Here is a 20,718-nt window from a genome sequence, read left to right as displayed (position 1 = left end):
CATTTATGTCAGACTAATCTAAAAGGATACTTCTATCAACATAAACATTGCACCCAATATATTTTCAATTTGCATCCTCTGACAATTTTATTGTTATTCATCAGTATTACAGTTGGAAGCTATTGTGAATGTGTCTATTGTTATTGGACTTTTAAGACACCATTTCAAAATAAATTTTTATTAACTGCACTCCAGGTGTTCGTTATTTATTTGGGTTAATTGTTTGCTGTAGTGTGAATCCTGTTATGTTAATCTTATAATATGTTCTCCTTAAAAATGTCTTCAGTTACAGTGGAACAGAATAAATACACCTGATCTACAATAAATCAATTTTATGGTATAGTAACACAGTATTGAAAATTGGTTCAAATATTCCCCATGCAGGTACCACTTGTCCATTTAGGTAAATTAATTATTCACCTCCAAATCAGTCAAGAAAAAACTTGAAAAAAATCATCCAGTTTTGTCTTGCACATTGTGTCCCACCAGAGACCATATAATAGATATGGTCTCTGGTCCCACTCATGTTGAGTGAAATAAATAGTTTCTACATGATGATGTGGCGATTCGTTTTTCCTCTGCGATTGTAACATGCAGCTACGCGCACATCGCCATCACCACTAGTCCTGTACAACTGAAAATAAATGCGTGAATAAATACCCTATATCTATAAAACAGAGTCGATAGGACAAAACATTTTAAACAGAAAAAATACCAAACAAATAATTTCATCACATGAATAATACAAACAAATTTGTTTGGTCCAGATCCACTCGAGGAGAGCTATCTTGATCTACTATAATCTCGATTATCGAGCTCAAGAATTAACAACACTACTCCCATGTGGAAGTGGATGATTTGAATCCAGGTCAGGAAATACGTTGAGTCTTTTGCTTTGTTCATATGTTGATAAAGTAAACGTAATTGACTTCCCTTGGTAATATTTCCACTATTGTGACTTTAGAGTAGCTTCCCTTCATAAATGCTGCGCAACATGGTAAACGTTACCTAGATATCTAGGTCATATGACTTATCGTGATGTGTCGTGATGTACAGTAATTATTCACCCTTCAATCCGTGGATATGCTACAGAAACATTTGTGTAGCACTTTCCCATTACTCTGCGATTTCCCTGAACTACTGGACAGTTTCGCAATGTACCGTTCAAGGGAAATTTGAAATCAGGAAGTATACATTGAGATTTGTCGCCATTATGCGATTGTGTCCTTGCCCCGTTTAGCCTCGTTTTGGTACAGATATGAATATTCATGAGGCCTCATTAAGAATGGTCTATAGAATCACAAAGCGAAAAGTTTTACAGAAAAGTCCAAGTTGTGACACTAAGTTGTTGAAACGTTGCGAGGAGCCCAAAGCATAATGTTTCCTTAACGTAAATTTGCTACGTTGTTATTACATTGGGACATAACGTTATAAAATGACGTAAAATGAAGTTTTGAAAAACTACGCGAATGAATATATGCTCCAGAGCAGGTGTTTTGACGCTATTTGCTTATAAATACCCTGGTGATGACGAGACGACAGTTATTGACGAGGCAGAACTTTTGAACACGATAGGTAACGTTTAGAGACTTCTCCGCATGGTAAAACAGGTCGTAGATTACAGAACAGAGTGCTAAACACCTTCACTGATGTTGTGTTAGAAACCGTCTTCTGACCAATATACCTGTCCATTTCCTTCAACCACCATCGTTAGGATTTAGCAGAATGGTATTTCAGAGTCTCCTTCCACAGACTTCGGAAGTCACACAATCAATGTTCTTACTCTACCATTACAGGTACTTGGTCAGAACAGCTTGTCGAACATGAATAAATCCACCTTAGCACACACTCTATTACGTAGGGCCTCGACTGCCGCAATGCACACACCTTTCATTTGCCGCGAAATCAGGAATACACAGTACATACTCAGGAGCTCACTTGCAAAGGCCGAAATTCATGATGACTACGAATATAATAAATATTGGCCTTGCTGTCAATGATTAACCTAAAGGTTATAAATGTCGTTACATAATAGGCACATAATATGTACAATGTTGATGTACTAGCGCCGGCCAGTTATAAAATGACCTTTGTCATCCCACTCGGTGAGATACAAATGTTTTGGCTTTTTTTAAATTTGGGGTGTGAGTGTGTGTGTGTTCAAAAAAGAGAAAATACATATGATCTATTAGTGCTAATTAACTACTGGTTTCCCTTTTTGTCTCTTCACTGTTGTTTCACATGCACATATGTAGCTGTGTGTTTTCTAGTTTTTCATTCACCTGAAGAAGGAGAAAGAATTAATATACTCCGAAATGTCGTGTCCATCAAAATAAAGAAGGTGACATCCATAAATTCTTGCCATTAAAGTACGGGTCGATAAACCGAATAAGTGAGTGATCCATCAACCATAGGGTAGTCTGAGATTTACAAAATATACAAACCGTTTAAAGACTTCTTTGAGTGGCATTTATAAGCTGATATGATGAAGAGGAAAATATTATGAGTTGTATACTTCTCAAGATAGTTGAATGAGAAAATAAATATCAATAGCGAGCTTATCGATCTTCATAATGAAATAAAAATGATATTTTGTGCATTTAACGTGGCGACAAGATAAATACGTTGTAAACTTCTCCCTCGGGTAATACGGTCTAATGTACGCCTTTTTGGGTAATACCGTCTGATTTTGTAGCAGTGTCAACCGAGCTGGTAAAAGAATGGAACGATAACACATATTGATTCCCACAGATAACTATAAATGGACAGATTATTATTGTGGACATAGATTGTGGAAAATTATTTTACTTGATTCATATTTGTTAATATATTTGTACCCAATATGTACACAAAAGTATTTGAATTGCAATGCTGAGAACATTGTTCGTGGATGGGTTTTTTAACTGGTTGACTTTCTAGGTGACCTTCAGAGCCTCATATTACTTTCAGCCCTTTGAATTTCAATTTCGAATTTGTTTCAGATGTTGAGTGTTCCACGTCCCAGATTTGTCTGTCTCTTAGTTGTACTTTTCGTCGCAACCTCATTTGTATCATGGAGACGTTTTGATAAGTAAGTATGACATGCCTCTGCTAGGTCCTCAGCCAACCCCAGAACAAGGTAACCAGTTATACATGCTGTGAGACTGCCAGCCAAATCCGAGCCAGGACACAGAGAGTCCAAATTGAGTCCATTCTCCTGGGTCAGCGTGAGCAACAACTGATCTCATGACTGACTTGTTGACGGACGAGCTGACGTTTGAAAGTTCAGACTCGGTTATCAGATGGCTAAAATTCACTACAATCCCCAGTCCAGCTAGGGTCCATGCAGGTAGCCAAAGTATTGTAACCCCACATGGTCCCTAGTATGGCACCCGTGAATGTCCGGGTTAGAATGAACCTTCAGTAACCCATGCTTGTCGTAGGAGGCGACTAACGGGATCTGGTGGTCAGTCTCGCTGGCTTTGTTAACACATGTCATCGGTTCCCAATTGCGCAGACCGATGCTCATGCTTTTGATTACTGGATTGTCTGGTCCAAACTCGATTATTTACAGACCGCCACCCTATAGCTGGAATATGTATGTGTGCGGAGTAAAACTAAACTCACTCACTAGTTGTGATAAATAGTGTTGTCTTGCCACAGTTCTCCATATTCGCCATCGTTAGGGAATGAAACACGGACCCACGCGCATTGATTGCATGATTCTTGCAATATTTTACATATTTTTAAAGATTGATGTTGACCATTTTCGGAAATTTTGGATGGTACTGCAAAACTGCCATTGGGAAATTGACATCCTCACTGGTAAAATAGATGCTCTTTGAAAGCGAAATAGATAGCTGGACAATGGATTGGTTCTGTTCTTACGGACTTTCATACTGTTTAGTGTTTACCAGTGCTTTGCTGCATACAACACCGCACCAAATGATACGAAAAAATTTTCATCTATACATGATCTCTTGCAGGATTCAAATCTTACGACAGCCTTACCCTTCGAGAACTGGACATCAAAAGCAAAGTCATGGACTGGAAATGCATATCAGTGATGTCGAAATCGATGATACAAATAGGCATGCATCTCCAAGAACCTCAAAGATGTCAATTGTCAACCCTGAACTTGGGTACCGACTTAATGAAACAATCACAGTGAAGATTGTACTATTCGACCACAAGAACAGAATGAAAACCCGAGGTGGAGACATGCTCATTGTATGGATGCGAGACCAAGGAAAAGGAGCAGCCTCAGCCGGAACTGTTACTGACCATGGTAACGGGACATATACTGGTACCCTGCCCATCTTGTGGACCGGACAAGCTGTCATCCGTGCAGCAATGGTGGCTTCCAGCGAAAAAATGGCTTTTGCAAACAGGGAATTTAGACACGGATACCGTGGAAAGATTCTAATATGCATATTTAATACAACTACATTAACAGAGACTACCCCGGGGCACATGGAAAGCAGATTACTGAACAAGGGCAAAGTTTGTAATTTAACAGATAAACATTATGGTGTTCCATTGTATTGTGATAGACCAAAGAAGAGAGGAATTCAGTGCGACCACTGGACAGGTGTCAATTCTCTGAAATATGTAGGATTAAATCAAAAGAATAACAGCAAATGGTATTTTTCGTAAGTATCACTCCTGAAATAATCAATTACTTGTTGTTGTTGTTTTTTCAATCAGACTTGATACCTATTTCCTATTTTCAGTATTTTATTATAGAAGAACAATGACAGATATTTGGTTTGTTATTTAAAACGAGCAATAACCAAAATAGATAGCGATGTGAATCCAATGGAATCAAGACAAAGCAATTGTTGATGTCCAGCCTTTGATGTTACTCTTTCACAACATTTGAGATAAAACAATGTCTTTGTATCAATGTCATATGACTCTTGCTCAGAAGCTGTTCCGATACGATTACAAGATTTCAAAACGTTTTACGGTGGACGTATGGAGGAGCGAGTGAGTGTGTTTAGTATTACGCCGCACTCACCAATATTAAAGCAATATGGCGGTGGTCTGTAAATAATCGAGTCTTGTCCAGACAATCCAGTGATCCACACCATGAGCATCAATCTACGCTAATGAGATACAATGACATGTATCAGCCAAGTCAGCGAACCTGACCACCCGATCCCCGTAAGTCGCCTTTAACGACAAGCATGGGTTGCTGAAGATTAATTCTAACCCGAATCTTCACGGGTCACATATGGAGGACATTTCCTAATTTGACGTTTCAATTACATATTGATGTCCGATGCAATTCCTTATTTCGACTTATACCATACGTCCCCATGTTGCTGTTTTTCACTTGAATAATTGACGATTTCTTGCATGTGTTTATGATGGATGATGCACTGATGCGTTCATTTTACTAGTCAACAGAGATTCTCAGACAGTCGTACAATCGAATCAACTCATAGAAATTTCTTGTTGATGGCTAAAGGATTGTAACGTTTTTCTTCAAATGCTGCGAATGAAGTGGAATACTGGAGTTACGGAGTTCCTGAGGACCGAGCCAGCATGCTGGGAACGACTCTAACGTGATAACCCAAAGGTTTATCTGGTACCATGTACAAATGAGCCACAATGCTCATTATGATATTGAATGAAAAATGTTGTTACAATGACATTAGACACATAGTACACTACAAGTCCCTAATTGTTAGACGCCAATATGTATTTTGCTTGAACCAAACCATAATTAATGATTTCAGATCGGCCGGCCCACAGATTCTTCCCGATGTTGTCCGAGTCAATATTTCAACTGGTATGTTCTCTGTATATTCAGTTGATATGCTTAACTTATATCAAGTCTTCCTAAACAAGACGATTCATACTATATAAAAAGTTGCATCTCTTAACTGTTGAGAGACTAGGCGAAACCCAAAGGCTGTTATTTCTTTGAATGCCAATACATACGTAACAATTCCTCTCACCTTGTGAAATATGTAACCCTAACACTTACCCTCTTCCTAACCCACTTCGCGTACGTTTCTGTTTACTGTCCCAAGAAGCAAATTGTTAGCAGCAAGGATGAAATCTGCAGAAACACATTTTAAGAACAAAATCATATGCATTGTTAGGGATATGGGTACTTACAGAAAAACATATTTGGTCTTAATTTACATTTCAATAGGAAATAATGAATCTTTCAAAAGTTATTAAATTAATGATGACACCTCTTAGACTCTAACGTCTTGATTCAAGAGTTTGATGTTTGCTTGCTGTTTTGAAGAATGACAGTCCTCTAGAGTCATGAATGTGCGTGACTATTATGCTTATGAATGACACCGTTGCACAAAACAGCCTTAGCGCTAGAATTACCTCATGTCCTTAGGTTTGGTTAAGAAAAGATCTGTCAGTTTCTGTCAGCACGGACTATTGAAAAGCATGGCGTTGTTATTGTCAATCTGAACGTTAATGCCTGGCTAGAACTGACAACAGAAAGGCCCTCCTCACAGGGGGTTGAAGCATTATGAAGTTATTGTCCTCCTGTGGGGGTACGTAAATCCCAAAACATTAAAAGTTAATTTACACATACCATTACTTTTAACTGTATAATATATGTTATTTTGATTTTTGGCTAAATTGTATAACCTTGCTGACAGCTGAAGGGATGATGTAAATCCAGCTAGGGTTCATACAGGAAGCAAGTGAACTGTAAGTTCCAATGGTCCCTAGTATGGTGATGTACCTTCAGTTGTTGGCAATCTATAGCCTGTTTTTTATGTTGTATTGTCATATGTAGTTAAGATGTTTTAGAGTTCATTACTAGTTTTAAATTGGAATCTGTGATAATCTAGTTATTTTACTGTCCTTCACTGACAGGGTTTTACAATTTCTCTATATTTATTATGAAATTATAACCTGTTTTTAGTCACGATATGGCTGAAATATTGCCGATGTGACTTAAAATCTTAACTCATTCACTAATTAAATGCCTATGGTCATCATATATTGACCCTGATTTGACCATGAAGCCACTCAGCTTGACCACTCGATCCACGTTCTTCTCTTTTGAGCTCTCGGTGTGTATGTCCCAAGCATTCTCGTCATACGAGACGACAGAAGCGTATCGGATTGTCAGACTTTGTGAATTGTTTGACATCATCCACAACTGATTTCAGCCACTATTTGTATACTTGAAGAACAGTTTGGTGTGAGCACACCACGAAAACACAGCTTACTATGTCCAGTTGTCTGTCCAATTACAACAGGCTTGTAAGTTACATAAAATTCATAATTTTAAACCATGCATGTATAAATGTAACTACCTAATGTTTCAGCGCAAGACACATCGCTGTCGGCAAAGATTCAGTGTAGCAGGGCAAGTGTCCGGAGTTCCTGGGTGTCAAAACCTGTAGGCTTCTTTTATAACTCCACCTGGCATCCCCTGGAGTGTTTTATCGACGTCAGTGTTAAGGACTACAACCGCTGCCTTACCAACAGAACTCTCAGAATGTTTGGTGATTCGACGGTCAGACAGTGGTTTTCATTCTTTTACAAGCATCTGAATCTTACTTGGAGAATAGGTCCAAAGCAAGCAATAGAGCAAACTAACGGCAAGTGGTATTCCTATTCCGAGGCATACAGCAAGAGGTTTAACTATACTGTCTTTTGGTCTCCGCACGGTCTGCCAATGACTTTTGACAATGCCAGTAGAACTGCCCTTAGACCATCATTTGTTCATCTGGATGAAATACCTTCTGGTTCAAGAGACATTGTGCTCATTCATCTATATGCTCATTTCCTATTCTACCCTGTACACATGTTCAGGGCTCAAATACAGCGCATCAAACAAGCCATACAACGATTATTGATGCGTTCGCCAGATATAAAAATTGCAATTAAAGGACCTCACTATTTTGTAGTGACTAAAATTGTATCTACGTTTGGTAGAATGTGGGGCCCTGTATATGACAGAATTATTAGACAAGAGTTTGTAAACCTGTATGACCGTGTCATTTACCTCGACTATTGGGAAATGCTTCTTTCTATTGAGAGTGCCAGTGTTCATCCAGATGAAAAACTGATAGATACGATGATTCGCAATTTTCTCGGATACGTATGTGAAAAGTGAAGATTTCATTTGCATCCTTCGACGTATCGTGTTTTATTTTGTTTTCTGAAACTTCATACTTTACATACAAACAACGGTTATTTGTTGTACTAATCCGCCCCATGAATATGGTCGTTGTTTGTGACTGTCTCGCGTTACCTCATATTAGTTTCCACTCACGACCTACTGATTGTAATGCTGTATTAGTGATTGATATAACAAGCTTGCCGCCTGCAGTAGATAAATATCGCCTAAGTAGTAACTTTGTTTCCAACGAATCGAAAATATTATTACAGACAGGGCTGATATACTAACTGTATATTACATTTAGGATTTGCCGAACTAAACAAGAGACAAGTGTTTGATTGTGGATGTTTTTAGTATTTCTCAAACTGCACTAACAAGTGGATTGGGGCGTTTATGTCACGGTGACCTGCTTTAACTAGTGAATTGATTCATTCACGTGTGCGTACTGTCATTCTGCGTCTATGTCATTGTGTCCCAGTTGCGTGGATCGATGCTCATGATGTCGATCACTGGATTGTCTGGTCCAGACGTAATTATTTACTGACCGCCGCCATATAGCTGGAATATTGCTCAGTGCCATATAAATTTAAACTCACTCACCCAATCACTCATTCTGCTTCTTTTTTCGAGAAGTGTGCTACTCTGTCTAGCAACTGTCAGAAAAACTGTACGTTTTTTTTAAACTACTCGTTTTAGTGCCGTGGCAAGGGGTGAATATAGATACTTAGCGGACTAATGCATGAAACTTTGCACAGTGCTGGGGAATATCATGATAAAACATATTTGTTTGGTGTGTCCGACTTATGGGGTTCATTTTCCAAAAGGCCCAAGATGGCGTCCAAGATGGCCGCCAAAAATCAAAGATTTCCAATTCTAACACTAAGTGAATTTACCCCGCTGGATTAAAGCAGAAAACCTTGCACATTGCTTGGGAACATCATGATGAACAAATTTGGTGGGTGTGTCCTATTTTTGGGCCTATGTTCCGAAAAGTCCAAGATGGCCGCAAACAATCAAAGAGTGCTGAGGTCCACCCAGAATAGTGAACGACTATAACAAATTTGTTTCAATATGTGAGATATATTCGCCGTTCAAAGGGCTATTTCTAACAAACTATCCCAAAAAGGAAACGCATAGGTGTGTTGTATTTTTTAAAATCTTTTAATTACTTATTGTATTCAAACAATCATCAAAATAAGTAACAAAAGTGTTGATAACATGATTTTACACTATTGCACAAGTAAAAAATCGACTTCACCTGAAAATATGTATTTTGATGAGATTTATTACAAGGATTAAAAAGGCATCGCCACAACGCAACAGAAATCACCTTCCAGTTGAAATTGTGCAGCAAAGAGCATGCACTGTCTGGCTATAAAAATTCAGATTACTTACGGAAATCGGCATTCGTTTTGAAGGAGTTTAAAGGTCTAATCACTACGCCACGTCTTGACGTTGCGACACGGAACATCGCCATTGAAAGAATGCAAGCTGGAGATTACCAATCTTCTGGTGCCAGGGAACTGAATGTTAGTCTGAGCACGATATCACGGCTTGCAGCTCGTTACAACCAAAAAGGTATAACAAATGACCGTCCCCGTACAGTCAGACCTCGAGTCATCACTGCAGCCCAAGATCGGTACATCCGGGTACTACATTTGCGTGATCGTACCGCCAAGGGTGGGAGCACAGCAGCCGTGCTTCGTCGTCACCATTGCGCTCAACGTCTCCGTTATCAAAATTTATCCACTTGGTTGTATAGACATTTCCTTCCTCTAAACTGATCTAATATTTCATGTACTAAAGTCTATTTGTGGACGAGTTATACATGTTTGAAAATACAACATTTTCACAACATATATCTCAGTTATGCGTACCCCTTTTTTAATAGTATACTTTCAAGAAATATAACAAACAAGATTTATGTTTAGTGGTAACAGATATTATTAATCATCCAATTAATGAAAAAGTTATTGTTTTGATCAGTCACGTGAAATCATTTTGTCAAACATCGGTCTCAGTGATTCAGAAGTCTTTTAACAGTTCCCATTGCAGTTACAGAGCGATGTGCATCGAAGTTGAGAAGATTTACAAATGCACTTCGTTGAACATAGAGGTTTGGACTTTTCGGAAAATAGGCCCGGAAATCTGGGACAGCCAAAAGACATGTCTTGTCATGATGTTCCCTAGCACTGTGCAAGGTGTTCTGCTTTAATCCAGCGGGGAAAAGTCACATAGTGTAAGAAGTAGACTTTCGGCGGCCATCTTGGACTTTTCGGAAAATTGGCCCCACAAAATCGGACACACCTCGAAAATATGTAGTATCATGATATTCCCCAGCACTTTGCAAAGTTTCATGCTTTTTCGGGGGTGTAACGATTTACTTCAAAATCGAACCTAAGCTACTGTCACCACTGATCACCATGATTATCTACAGCAAAGAAGTGATACACAATTAACAGTTGTATTCTAAACTAATTAAGTTTCAAAATCAATACATGTTTCCGTACAACGACAGTATGAATTCAATGACAGTACAATGGACAGGAAACCTGGGTACACCCTTGGCAAGGACATACCCTGATATCTTATTTACATTCATTATAACCTTTGGAAACAGATCAGCGTGTATACATGACATGTAAATCAAGTGCTACTAAAGGCCACTAGTATAATATGGTTTAAGTTATCTCCATACCTTGAAAGTTATCTATTACACTTTCCATTAAACGTACGCATTTGGCTTACCTATATTAGGTCTTGTAACCATAAACTCCCAATAGAAACAGGTAGATGGTATAATATTAGTAAAGAAGATAGATTATGTACATTATGTAAGACTACAATAGGAGATGAATTTCACTTCATGTTATATTGTCCACATTTAAGAAAAGTAAGAAATTCATGTCTAACAAACTATTATTGTAATTATCCATCATTAGATGAATTTATATCCCTAATGTCTTGTACGCATAAAGCACTACTGTTGACAATAAGCAATTATGTGAAATCCGGTCTACGTAAGCTCCCATAAACAAATCTGTAAGTTTGTATTTTTTTCTCTATGTCACTATTGTGATCTTCATGAGAATAAACCGACCGCCTCTGTGGTGTAGTGGTTAGAGCGTCCGCCCGGAGAGCGGAAGGTCGCGGGTTCGATCCCCGACCGCGTCATACCAAAAGACGTTAAAATATGGTAGTTGTTGGTCCCTGCCTGGCGCTCGGCATTAATGTGTACAACAAGGACTGGTCGGCTCGGAGTCAGTATAATGTGTCTGAGTGGGGTATTCATGCTTCACTGCGGCATGGTATCTCAGTGGGCTAGCACTATAAAACCAGCTTCAGTCTGGGCTATTACAAGCAGCCGCACATACACATACACACGCATGCACGTCGTCATATGAGCGAAATATTCTCAAGCACGACGTAAAACCCAATTTCACCTCACCTCACCTCATGAGAATAAACCATTCATTCATTCAATACACTTTTTGTTGGTTTTGTTTGTTGTGTAACGCCCACTCAGCAATATTCAACCTAAACGACGGTGGTCTGTTACTAATCGAGCGTGGATAAGGCAATCTAAAGACAAAATCTAATGTACCACAAGATTATAAATTAGGCGATAAACGTACTGTGTTTGTAAATTAGCTGAATGTTAGACGACTTGATAGTCTCTAAGTTTCATTTGAAACCGAACACGTAACAATCTATTGTATAAACATCTCTTTCATAAACTACTCCTTTGATTTGGTCATCTCTGGCTTTCACGCCTCTCCTTTTGTCAACTCCCTGTCTTCAGCACCTGACTGCTTTGCCAATTATGTTTTCTTTGTTACATTCATCATAGATACATCCCGTCCTCCACATGTATCATTCCGCTTGACAACGGTATAAGAATCTGTACCGAAAAATTGCACTCACGTCATGAAAGTAGTTGCTATTAATAAAGTTTGTTCAGTATTGTATGTCCCAACTTCTTCAAATGCCACCCAAAGACGTCAACCGTATGCATATATTCCATAAACGATTTAAAATCGAACTTGTTCGTTCCGCGGAAGACACTGCATAATCCGACATGGCACGATAGGCGAATTAAGCTCGTCCGTGAAGGGAGTGGTGGGAGTGGTTCATTTTTCTATTTAATATTTTAACACCAAAATATACTCAGCAGCAAAACAACGTCAGTACGAATTCAAATTAGATAGGCACTGTAATCAAATCATTACAGAAATGGACATAACAAGCGGATCAAAATCTGTATTAACTAGGCCTGGTTTTAGTCCACAATGTGTATACTGAAAATAATGAAATAGTGACACTTTTAACGTATTATAAGTGCCTATTTTTGCTGCACGTTTAACGGTTGACAACATAATTAGGTGCAATGTAGTGTCGTGGCACCAGTTATCACTTTTATAGTATTTCTTGGTGTTTCTGTTCATTGTTGTACTGTATTTGCGATTTTGTATATTCTTTTAAAAGTCTGTTTACTTAAACATTTTTTCCATTGCTGCATTTTCATCTTTAATCTGTAAAACAATAATTATAATATTCTACAGCTTGTCCTCCTACCTTATATTACTATCTTACTGGCTGGAAAATATACTCATGATATTTGTGCTTTTGCTTAAATAAAGTTCAGAAAATGTCAGTGTTTCCTTTGTCTATATTTTAGTTATGCTCTGAAACAGATGGGCCTTGTTCCTGATTCCTGGTCACTTTATCCAGAGCTTCATACACTGGCAGTGGCAAATGACTCATGGATGTGATAGGTCCCCGGCAATCCCCGGGTATAATGGGTGAAACCCACTCACTCACTCACAGAAGGGAAGTGGTCAGACTGGTTGTGACTCATCTTGTCCCAAAGTAATGGGGTGTAATTTATACCATCCTCCACTGCTCTGTCTGGACATGTTGATTGCCTTCCCTCTGCAAGTGTTTTGGACATGTAATCGACGAGTCATGATGTCCATACCTTTGTGAGAACACCCGGCATCATCACTAATGTATTGTGATTCATAAACGATAATGGGTTGTAACTCATAACGCCGACCACTGCTCTGTCTGGACATGTTGATTGACTTGCCTTTGCAAGTGTTTTTGATATGTAATCGCCGAAGCATGGTATGCATACCTTTTCGAGAACACCCGGTATCATCACTAATTTATTGTGATTCATAAACGGTAATGGGTTGTAACTCATAACACCCACCACTGCTCTGTCTGTACATCTTGACTGACTTGCCTTTGCAAGTGTTTTTGACGTGAGGCATGATACAATGTACGCAAGCCTTTGTGCGAACACTCGGTATCTTCACTATTTTATTACGATTCAAAAACGATAATATGGACAGACTTTATGGATAACAACTTCTTTATTACGTGAATGCGACGTTTCGATTCAGATTCTTGTACCGTTGTTCAGCATGAATTTAACATGAGTGAGTGAGTTTAGTTTTACGCCACACTCAGCAATATTCCAGCTATATGGCGGCGGTCTGTAAATAATCGACTCTGGACCAGACAATCCAGGGATGAACAGCATAAACATCGATCTACGTAATTGGGATAGGAATGAAACGTGAAGTTGGGGCGAAGTATATATAAGTATATGCTGAGTGTAACAAGAAAGCCACATTAGTAACATAATTGGCAAGGCTGTAAGCTAATGGTGGTGAACTGACAAAGAGAAAGGCGTAACATCCACTTATACACACATCTACCTGGCTTCAAGGTCATACACAGTAACAGACAACATGCATATTTACTGACATGAGGCCTTAGCAAATACAAGACTAAAGTAACACAAGTTCTCTTGTGTAGTTTTCATCTCATCTAGTCCTGTAAGAGTTACGCCCCTTATACCATTCTGCACCCTTACAGCTACATCCTTTAACAAGGCAGTCTAATTATGTGGACTTTCAACAGTAGGTTTCCTGTTAGTTACAAACAATCTGCCTTGCTTACACAGAATGAAAAATTAAGGGAAGCGTAAACTTACATAATTCTTGACACTAGGCCTTAGCAAACACCTACAGAAACACGAGACCTACAGAAACACAAGACCTCTGGTGAAACCCGTCAGCCTGTAGTTTTCACCCAATCTAGTCCTGTAAGAATTACGCCCCTTATACCAATCTGCACGCTTGCAGCTACTTCCTTTTACAGAACCCGTGAAGGTCCTTGTTAGGATACTGATCTTCAGTAACCCATGTTTGTCGTAAGAGGCGACTAACCGGATCGGGTGGTCAGGCTCGCTGACTTGGTTGACATATGTCATCGGTTCGCAATTGCCCAGATCGATGCTCATGCTGTTGATCACTGGATTGTCTGGTACAGACGCGATTACCGCAGCCATATAGCTGGAATATTGCTGAGTGCGGCGTAAAACTAAACTCAATCACTCACTCAATTCATTTCACAGGGCCGTCTAATTATGTGGACTTTCAAGAATAGGTTTCATATCACTAACAAACAATCTGCTTGCTTACTTACAATACATAATTCAGAGAAGCGTCAATGATTGATGATAACGTACACTAAAGGTATGTTTTTTGTCTTTAACTTAACTGCATTGACGTATGTATTGCTATATTTTGAGCAAAGCGGTATAGACCTTTCACCAGATAATTCAACAGTGTGACTTCTGCTAAAACCTTAGATGAGTACTTTCAGCATTCTAAAGCTCCATCAAAATTGGTACAACGAGAGATACATTGCTGGGTCCAGCAAATGTCCAACCAAATCACTGTCATAAAAATACACCGTACATCATCCTTAACATCGTCAGGAAAACACTTTTCAATTCATAGAAAATATACTCAGCAGAAGAAAAACGTCTGTACGAATTCAAATTTAGATAGGCACTGTAATCAAATCATTACAGCAATGGACATAATAAGCAGATCAAAAACATTTTTTGTGTACAATATCTTGACACATCAATGAATAACTCAGCACAATTTCAAGACATTACGTGAACGTTTGCAGTCCATTCAGACTCTTGACTTCAGTATCTAGCGGCAATAACTGCAGCACAACGTCTATGCATGGAGTGCACCAATCGATTGATGAAGGCCATTGGCCCCTGGAACCACTTTCTGAGAAAGGCCTGGCGCAATAAATTGGCTGTGTTCGGTCTTGGTATGAATTTCATCCGAAAGATGTTCAATTAGGTTTAAATCAGGACTAGGGGCTGGCCACTGCATAATGTTGACACCGTTTTGCTGTAGGAAGTCCCCTGTAGCTCTGGCAGTATGGGCCCGGGCGTTATCATGCTGGAAAATGTTGTTCTGGTGGGATCTGCGAGTTTGGTCGATGTAGCGCACCGCTATGATGCCGCCTCCTCTCCCTGGACCAAGGTTCTGGAACAACACAAGGCACACTCTCTCGTTCAGTCCTATTCCACCCTATACCATGATGCTTGCCCCTCCCTATGAGTCTCTTTCCATAACACATTGGTCTGAGTAACACTGGCCACGTCGTCGCCATATTCTTGTTCTGCCATCTGTAGTTGATACGCAGTACCGACTCTCATCTGTGAACAGAACAGTTCTCCATTGCCTGTATCGCTGTTCACGCCAATGGGGTGAGGATAGGTCCACGGTAAGGTCTACGGCAATGGAGGTTCCCGCTGTTAAGACGTCGGCGTACTTAATCAGTACTGATTGGTCTTCCGTGTGTTCCCACTGTCTGACGTGCTGTTTCGGATGCCTGCATGAAGGGATTCTGTACATGCTGTCGCACAACATGGCGGTCTTGTCTTCTTGTGGTCACCCATGGTCTGCCAGTAAGGGTGCGATCATTTGTAGTGTTGGTGGCCAGGAAACGTTGCTGCAGCCTGTAGATGGTCCGAACGTTGACCTGGAAGTGATTGGCAACGGCTTGTGCAGTGTGGCCAGCTTCAAGTCTTCCTAGCGCCTGGTTCCCCTGAGCAGTCGTGAGTCGCGGCATCCTGCTGACGTTGTAATGTGAATGTTTCAACCAGGTTTGGGGGTGCATTTTATAGGGCTGGTCCTTGTGAACAGTACGTGCAGCATGAGTTGCATGAAAAACATGGAAAACACCGTACCATCTGCGAGATCAGGTTGCATTTTTGAGAACATTTCCTGGGTTCCATTCTGAGTTTGGGAAGGAATGGGTTGACAGTTATCCGTTTCTGCGAAGGAAAATTCCAAACTGACGTTTCTTTTGCTGCTTAGTATGTATTGACTATTTAGTCAATGCAATAATTTAATACGTAACAGCTTAGTTTTATATGCCCAACCACACACGACCGAAACCAGCCTATTGTTTTATGTGCCGTGGTGCTGTACCCCCGTGCCCACATTGTAATGGTTTGGTCTGGCCTACCTATTTTACTTGTGGAGCGACCTTTCCTGAAACTATTCTGGTTGTCCTCTAGAATACTGTTCTCTTCCACGTGCCTTGTTAGTCTGTTGTTTGAAACATAGCAGTACAGTTAATATGCAGCGCTGGCAGTAGTGAGTCCCCTATATGCCAGTGGATCCCTGAGATCATCAGTATAGTTTTTAGGTATGGGGTTGATTACACCTTTTGTCCAACATTGGGGGATACAACAAGTTCGAAAACAGACTGAAAATAGTCTATTGCCGTACTGTTTTTCAGTACCTCTACTGGAATTCCATCACGACCACAAGCTTTGCCTTTATTAGCACTGAGAATTGCATGTTTCAATTCTTCCAGTGTAATGTCATTACCCAAATCATGTTCTTCCTGTACACCAGTAACAGAAGGGTTGTGGTTACAGTTCAGGAGATCGGAGTAGCACATCCGCCAAGTATCAATGGCAACAGTCTCATCTGAACTCACTGAACGAATAGTGGGACGGTGAGGTAGCATCGAGGTTTAAACGTTCGCTCGTCACGCCGAAGGCCGGGTTCGATTCTCCACATGGGTACAATGTGTGAAGCCCATTTCTGGTGTCCCCCGCCGTGATATTACTGGAATATTGCTATATGCGGCGTAAAGCTAAATTCACTCACTACTGAAGACCCACTATAACCCGGATCTTTCCAGGTACGTGGTGTCCCTAACGCAGTGATTTTTGTAACTTGGGAATTCTTGGAAATTGTTTTCATTATTTGGAACATGATTGTGGCGAAGAGGTTTTAAAGTGTACGAACATGGATCCCCAGCATTGACAATCTTGTGGGAAAGTTGTCAGAAAGCAGAATTCTGGTGGTTCAGTTTTTGACCTGTAATGTTCGAACGGGACGTGAGGGAGTATGAGTGGCATAGATTTGGTGCTTCGCCCGACCCTTATCTGGCGCTGTTCCGCATAAAAGTGTCAAAGGTGTGACGCCAGTGCTTCAGACTTACTGGATATTTTATGTTTTGTAAACCATTCTAAACAAGCAAATCGTTTACCAGGTACCCAAATCTTATTAACGTTTAGCTATAAATTTTGTATAAATAGGGATGTGGTTTTACAAAGCTTTCAAGTCAGCTAAATATTGTTTGTTTATGGTTGGGGCTATACATTGTAGTTTTACAAGGCTTACAAGTCAGCTAAATATTGTTTGTTTATGATTGGGGCTATACATTGTAGTTTTACAAGGCTTTCAAGTCAGCTAAATATTGTTTGTTTATGATTGGGGCTATACATTGTAGTTTTACAAGGCTTTCAAGTCAGCTAAATATTGTTTGTTTATGATTGGGGCTATACATTGTAGTTTTACAAGGCTTTCAAGTCAGCTAAATATTGTTTGTTTATGGTTGGGGCTATACATTGTAGTTTTACAAGGCTTTCAAGTCAGCTAAATATTGTTTGTTTATGGTTGGGGCTATACATTGTAGTTTTACAAGGCTTACAAGTCAGCTAAATATTGTTTGTTTATGGTTGGGGCTATACATTGTAGTTTAAGAAGGCTTTCAAGTCAGCTAAATATTGTTTGTTTATGGTTGGGGCTATACATTGTAGTTTTACAAGGCTTTCAAGTCAGCTAAATATTGTTTGTTTATGATTGGGGCTATACATTGTAGTTTTACAAGGCTTTCAAGTCAGCTAAATATTGTTTGTTTATGGTTGGGGCTATACATTGTAGTTTTACAAGGCTTTCAAGTCAGCTAAATATTGTTTGTTTATGGTTGGGGCTATACATTGTAGTTTTACAAGGCTTTCAAGTCAGCTAAATATTGTTTGTTTATGGTTGGGGCTATACATTGTAGATTTACAAGGCTTACAAGTCAGCTAAATATTGTTTGTTTATTGTTGGGGCTATACATTGTAGTTTTACAAGGCTTTCAAGTCAGCTAAATATTGTTTGTTTATGGTTGGGGCTATACATTGTAGTTTTACAAGGCTTTCAAGTCAGCTAAATATTGTTTGTTTATGGTTGGGGCTATACATTGTAGTTTTACAAGGCTTTCAAGTCAGCTAAATATTGTTTGTTTATGGTTGGGGCTATACATTGTAGTTTTACAAGGCTTTCAAGTCAGCTAAATATTGTTTGTTTATGGTTGGGGCTATACATTGTAGTTTTACAAGGCTTTCAAGTCAGCTAAATATTGTTTGTTTATGGTTGGGGCTATACATTGTAGTTTTACAAGGCTTTCAAGTCAGCTAAATATTGTTTGTTTATGGTTGGGGCTATACATTGTAGTTTTACAAGGCTTTCAAGTCAGCTAAATATTGTTTGTTTATGGTTGGGGCTATACATTGTAGTTTTACAAGGCTTTCAAGTCAGCTAAATATTGTTTGTTTATGGTTGGGGCTATACATTGTAGTTTAACAAGGCTTACAAGTCAGCTAAATATTGTTTGTTTATGGGTTGGGCTATACATTGTAGTTTTACAAGGCTTTCAAGTCAGCTAAATATTGTTTGTTTATGGTTGGGGCTATACATTGTAGTTTTACAAGGCTTTCAAGTCAGCTAAATATTGTTTGTTTATGGTTGGGGCTATACATTGTAGTTTTACAAGGCTTTCAAGTCAGCTAAATATTGTTTGTTTATGGTTGGGGCTATACATTGTAGTTTTACAAGGCTTTCAAGTCAGCTAAATATTGTTTGTTTATGGTTGGGGCTATACATTATAGATTTACAAAGCTTTCAAGTCAGCTAAATATTGTTTGTTTATGGTTGGGGCTATACATTGTAGTTTTACAAGGCTTACAAGTCAGCTAAATATTGTTTGTTTATGGTTGGGGCTATACATTGTAGTTTTACAAGGCTTTCAAGTCAGCTAAATATTGTTTGTTTATGGTTGGGGCTATACATTGTAGTTTTACAAGGCTTTCAAGTCAGCTAAATATTGTTTGTTTATTGTTGGGGCTATACATTGTAGTTTTACAAGGCTTTCAAGTCAGCTAAATATTGTTTGTTTATGGTTGGGGCTATACATTGTAGTTTTACAAGGCTTTCAAGTCAGCTAAATATTGTTTGTTTATGGTTGGGGCTATACATTGTAGTTTTACAAGGCTTTCAAGTCAGCTAAATATTGTTTGTTTATGGTTGGGGCTATACATTGTAGTTTTACAAGGCTTACAAGTCAGCTAAATATTGTTTGTCTATGGTTGGGGCTATACATTGTAGTTTAACAAGGCTTACAAGTCAGCTAAATATTGTTTGTTTATGGGTTGGGCTATACATTGTAGTTTTACAAGGCTTTCAAGTCAGCTAAATATTGTTTGTTTATGGTTGGGGCTATACATTGTAGTTTTACAAGGCTTTCAAGTCAGCTAAATATTGTTTGTTTATGGTTGGGGCTATACATTGTAGTTTTACAAGGCTTTCAAGTCAGCTAAATATTGTTTGTTTATGGTTGGGGCTATACATTATAGATTTACAAAGCTTTCAAGTCAGCTAAATATTGTTTGTTTATGCTTGGGGCTATACATTGTAGTTTTACAAGGCTTTCAAGTCAGCTAAATATTGTTTGTTTATGGTTGGGGCTATACATTGTAGTTTTACAAGGCTTTCAAGTCAGCTAAATATTGTTTGTTTATGGTTGGGGCTATACATTATAATTGAGTTTGAATATTCTTTCAATAGAAGTAATATGATAGTTAGGTTCCCTAATAAATGGGGAGGGAAAAATCATATCAATGTAGTGTTCGTGTTTTAATAAATGTTTTATTATTACCAGTTCCATCACGTCTGTGATGTTGATCAGCCATGTTTGTGGTCAAGCGTAAGTAGTGCGGCAGTGTTGTGTAGGTGCGCAGGGAAGCGGTCATAAAATCAGACGCATTTTTCGATCCAAATTGATAGTGTCTACTTTCTTGTCCAATAAAATGCGAGTATTTCACGAAGTAATGGCAGAAGTAATCATATCAACGTAAACACATCAACGACAGTGCTAATATATGACAACAAATGATGAATTTGCGAACATGACGCAATTGGGGTACGATGACTTGTGTCAACCAAGTCTGCGAGCCTGACCACACACACCCATCCCCCCACCCGCCTCTTACGACAAGCATGGGTTGTTGAACACCACTTAAAACCAGGATCTTCACGTGTCTCAATAAACAGACAATCACATCAGATGGAGACACATTTTTATCCCCCGCAACGCGTTTTGCGGGGTATTAACATGCGCTCCGTCCGTCCGTCAGTGCACATTAGTCTTTTCCGGAGCAGAACTTTTAAGCC

At 39.1% G+C, this 20,718-nt stretch overlaps 1 protein-coding gene across 1 annotated transcript; it reads left to right on the top strand.

The window, feature by feature from the left end:
• Positions 1 to 2,901: 2,901 nt before the first annotated feature.
• Positions 2,902 to 16,924, top strand: LOC124269155 (NXPE family member 4-like). Its single transcript, XM_046704171.1, has 5 exons — positions 2,902 to 3,070; positions 3,966 to 4,631; positions 5,724 to 5,776; positions 7,296 to 7,486; positions 16,805 to 16,924. The coding sequence occupies exons 1-5, from the start codon at positions 2,982 to 2,984 to the stop codon at positions 16,922 to 16,924; spliced, it is 1,119 nt and encodes a 372-aa protein (XP_046560127.1). The 5' UTR covers positions 2,902 to 2,981.
• Positions 16,925 to 20,718: the final 3,794 nt, after the last annotated feature.

Source organism: Haliotis rubra, unplaced genomic scaffold (assembly GCF_003918875.1).
Source record: "Haliotis rubra isolate DU_JTF1 unplaced genomic scaffold, ASM391887v1 Scf1424, whole genome shotgun sequence".
In the NCBI taxonomy this organism is placed as follows: domain Eukaryota; kingdom Metazoa; phylum Mollusca; class Gastropoda; order Lepetellida; family Haliotidae; genus Haliotis; species Haliotis rubra.
The sequence above is the reverse complement of the archived record's forward strand: the minus strand, read 5'-3'. Positions and strand labels throughout refer to the sequence as shown.

Coding starts and splice junctions, on each gene's coding strand:
- LOC124269155 (XM_046704171.1), top strand. CDS start 2,982: ATGTTGAGTGTTCCACGTCCCAGATTTGTCTGTCTCTTAGTTGTACTT. Junction 4,632..5,723: donor AACAGCAAATGGTATTTTTC/GTAAGTATCACT, acceptor TAATGATTTCAG/ATCGGCCGGCCCACAGATTC. Junction 7,487..16,804: donor GAATGTTTGGTGATTCGACG/GTCAGACAGTGG, acceptor CAATTCTTCCAG/TGTAATGTCATTACCCAAAT.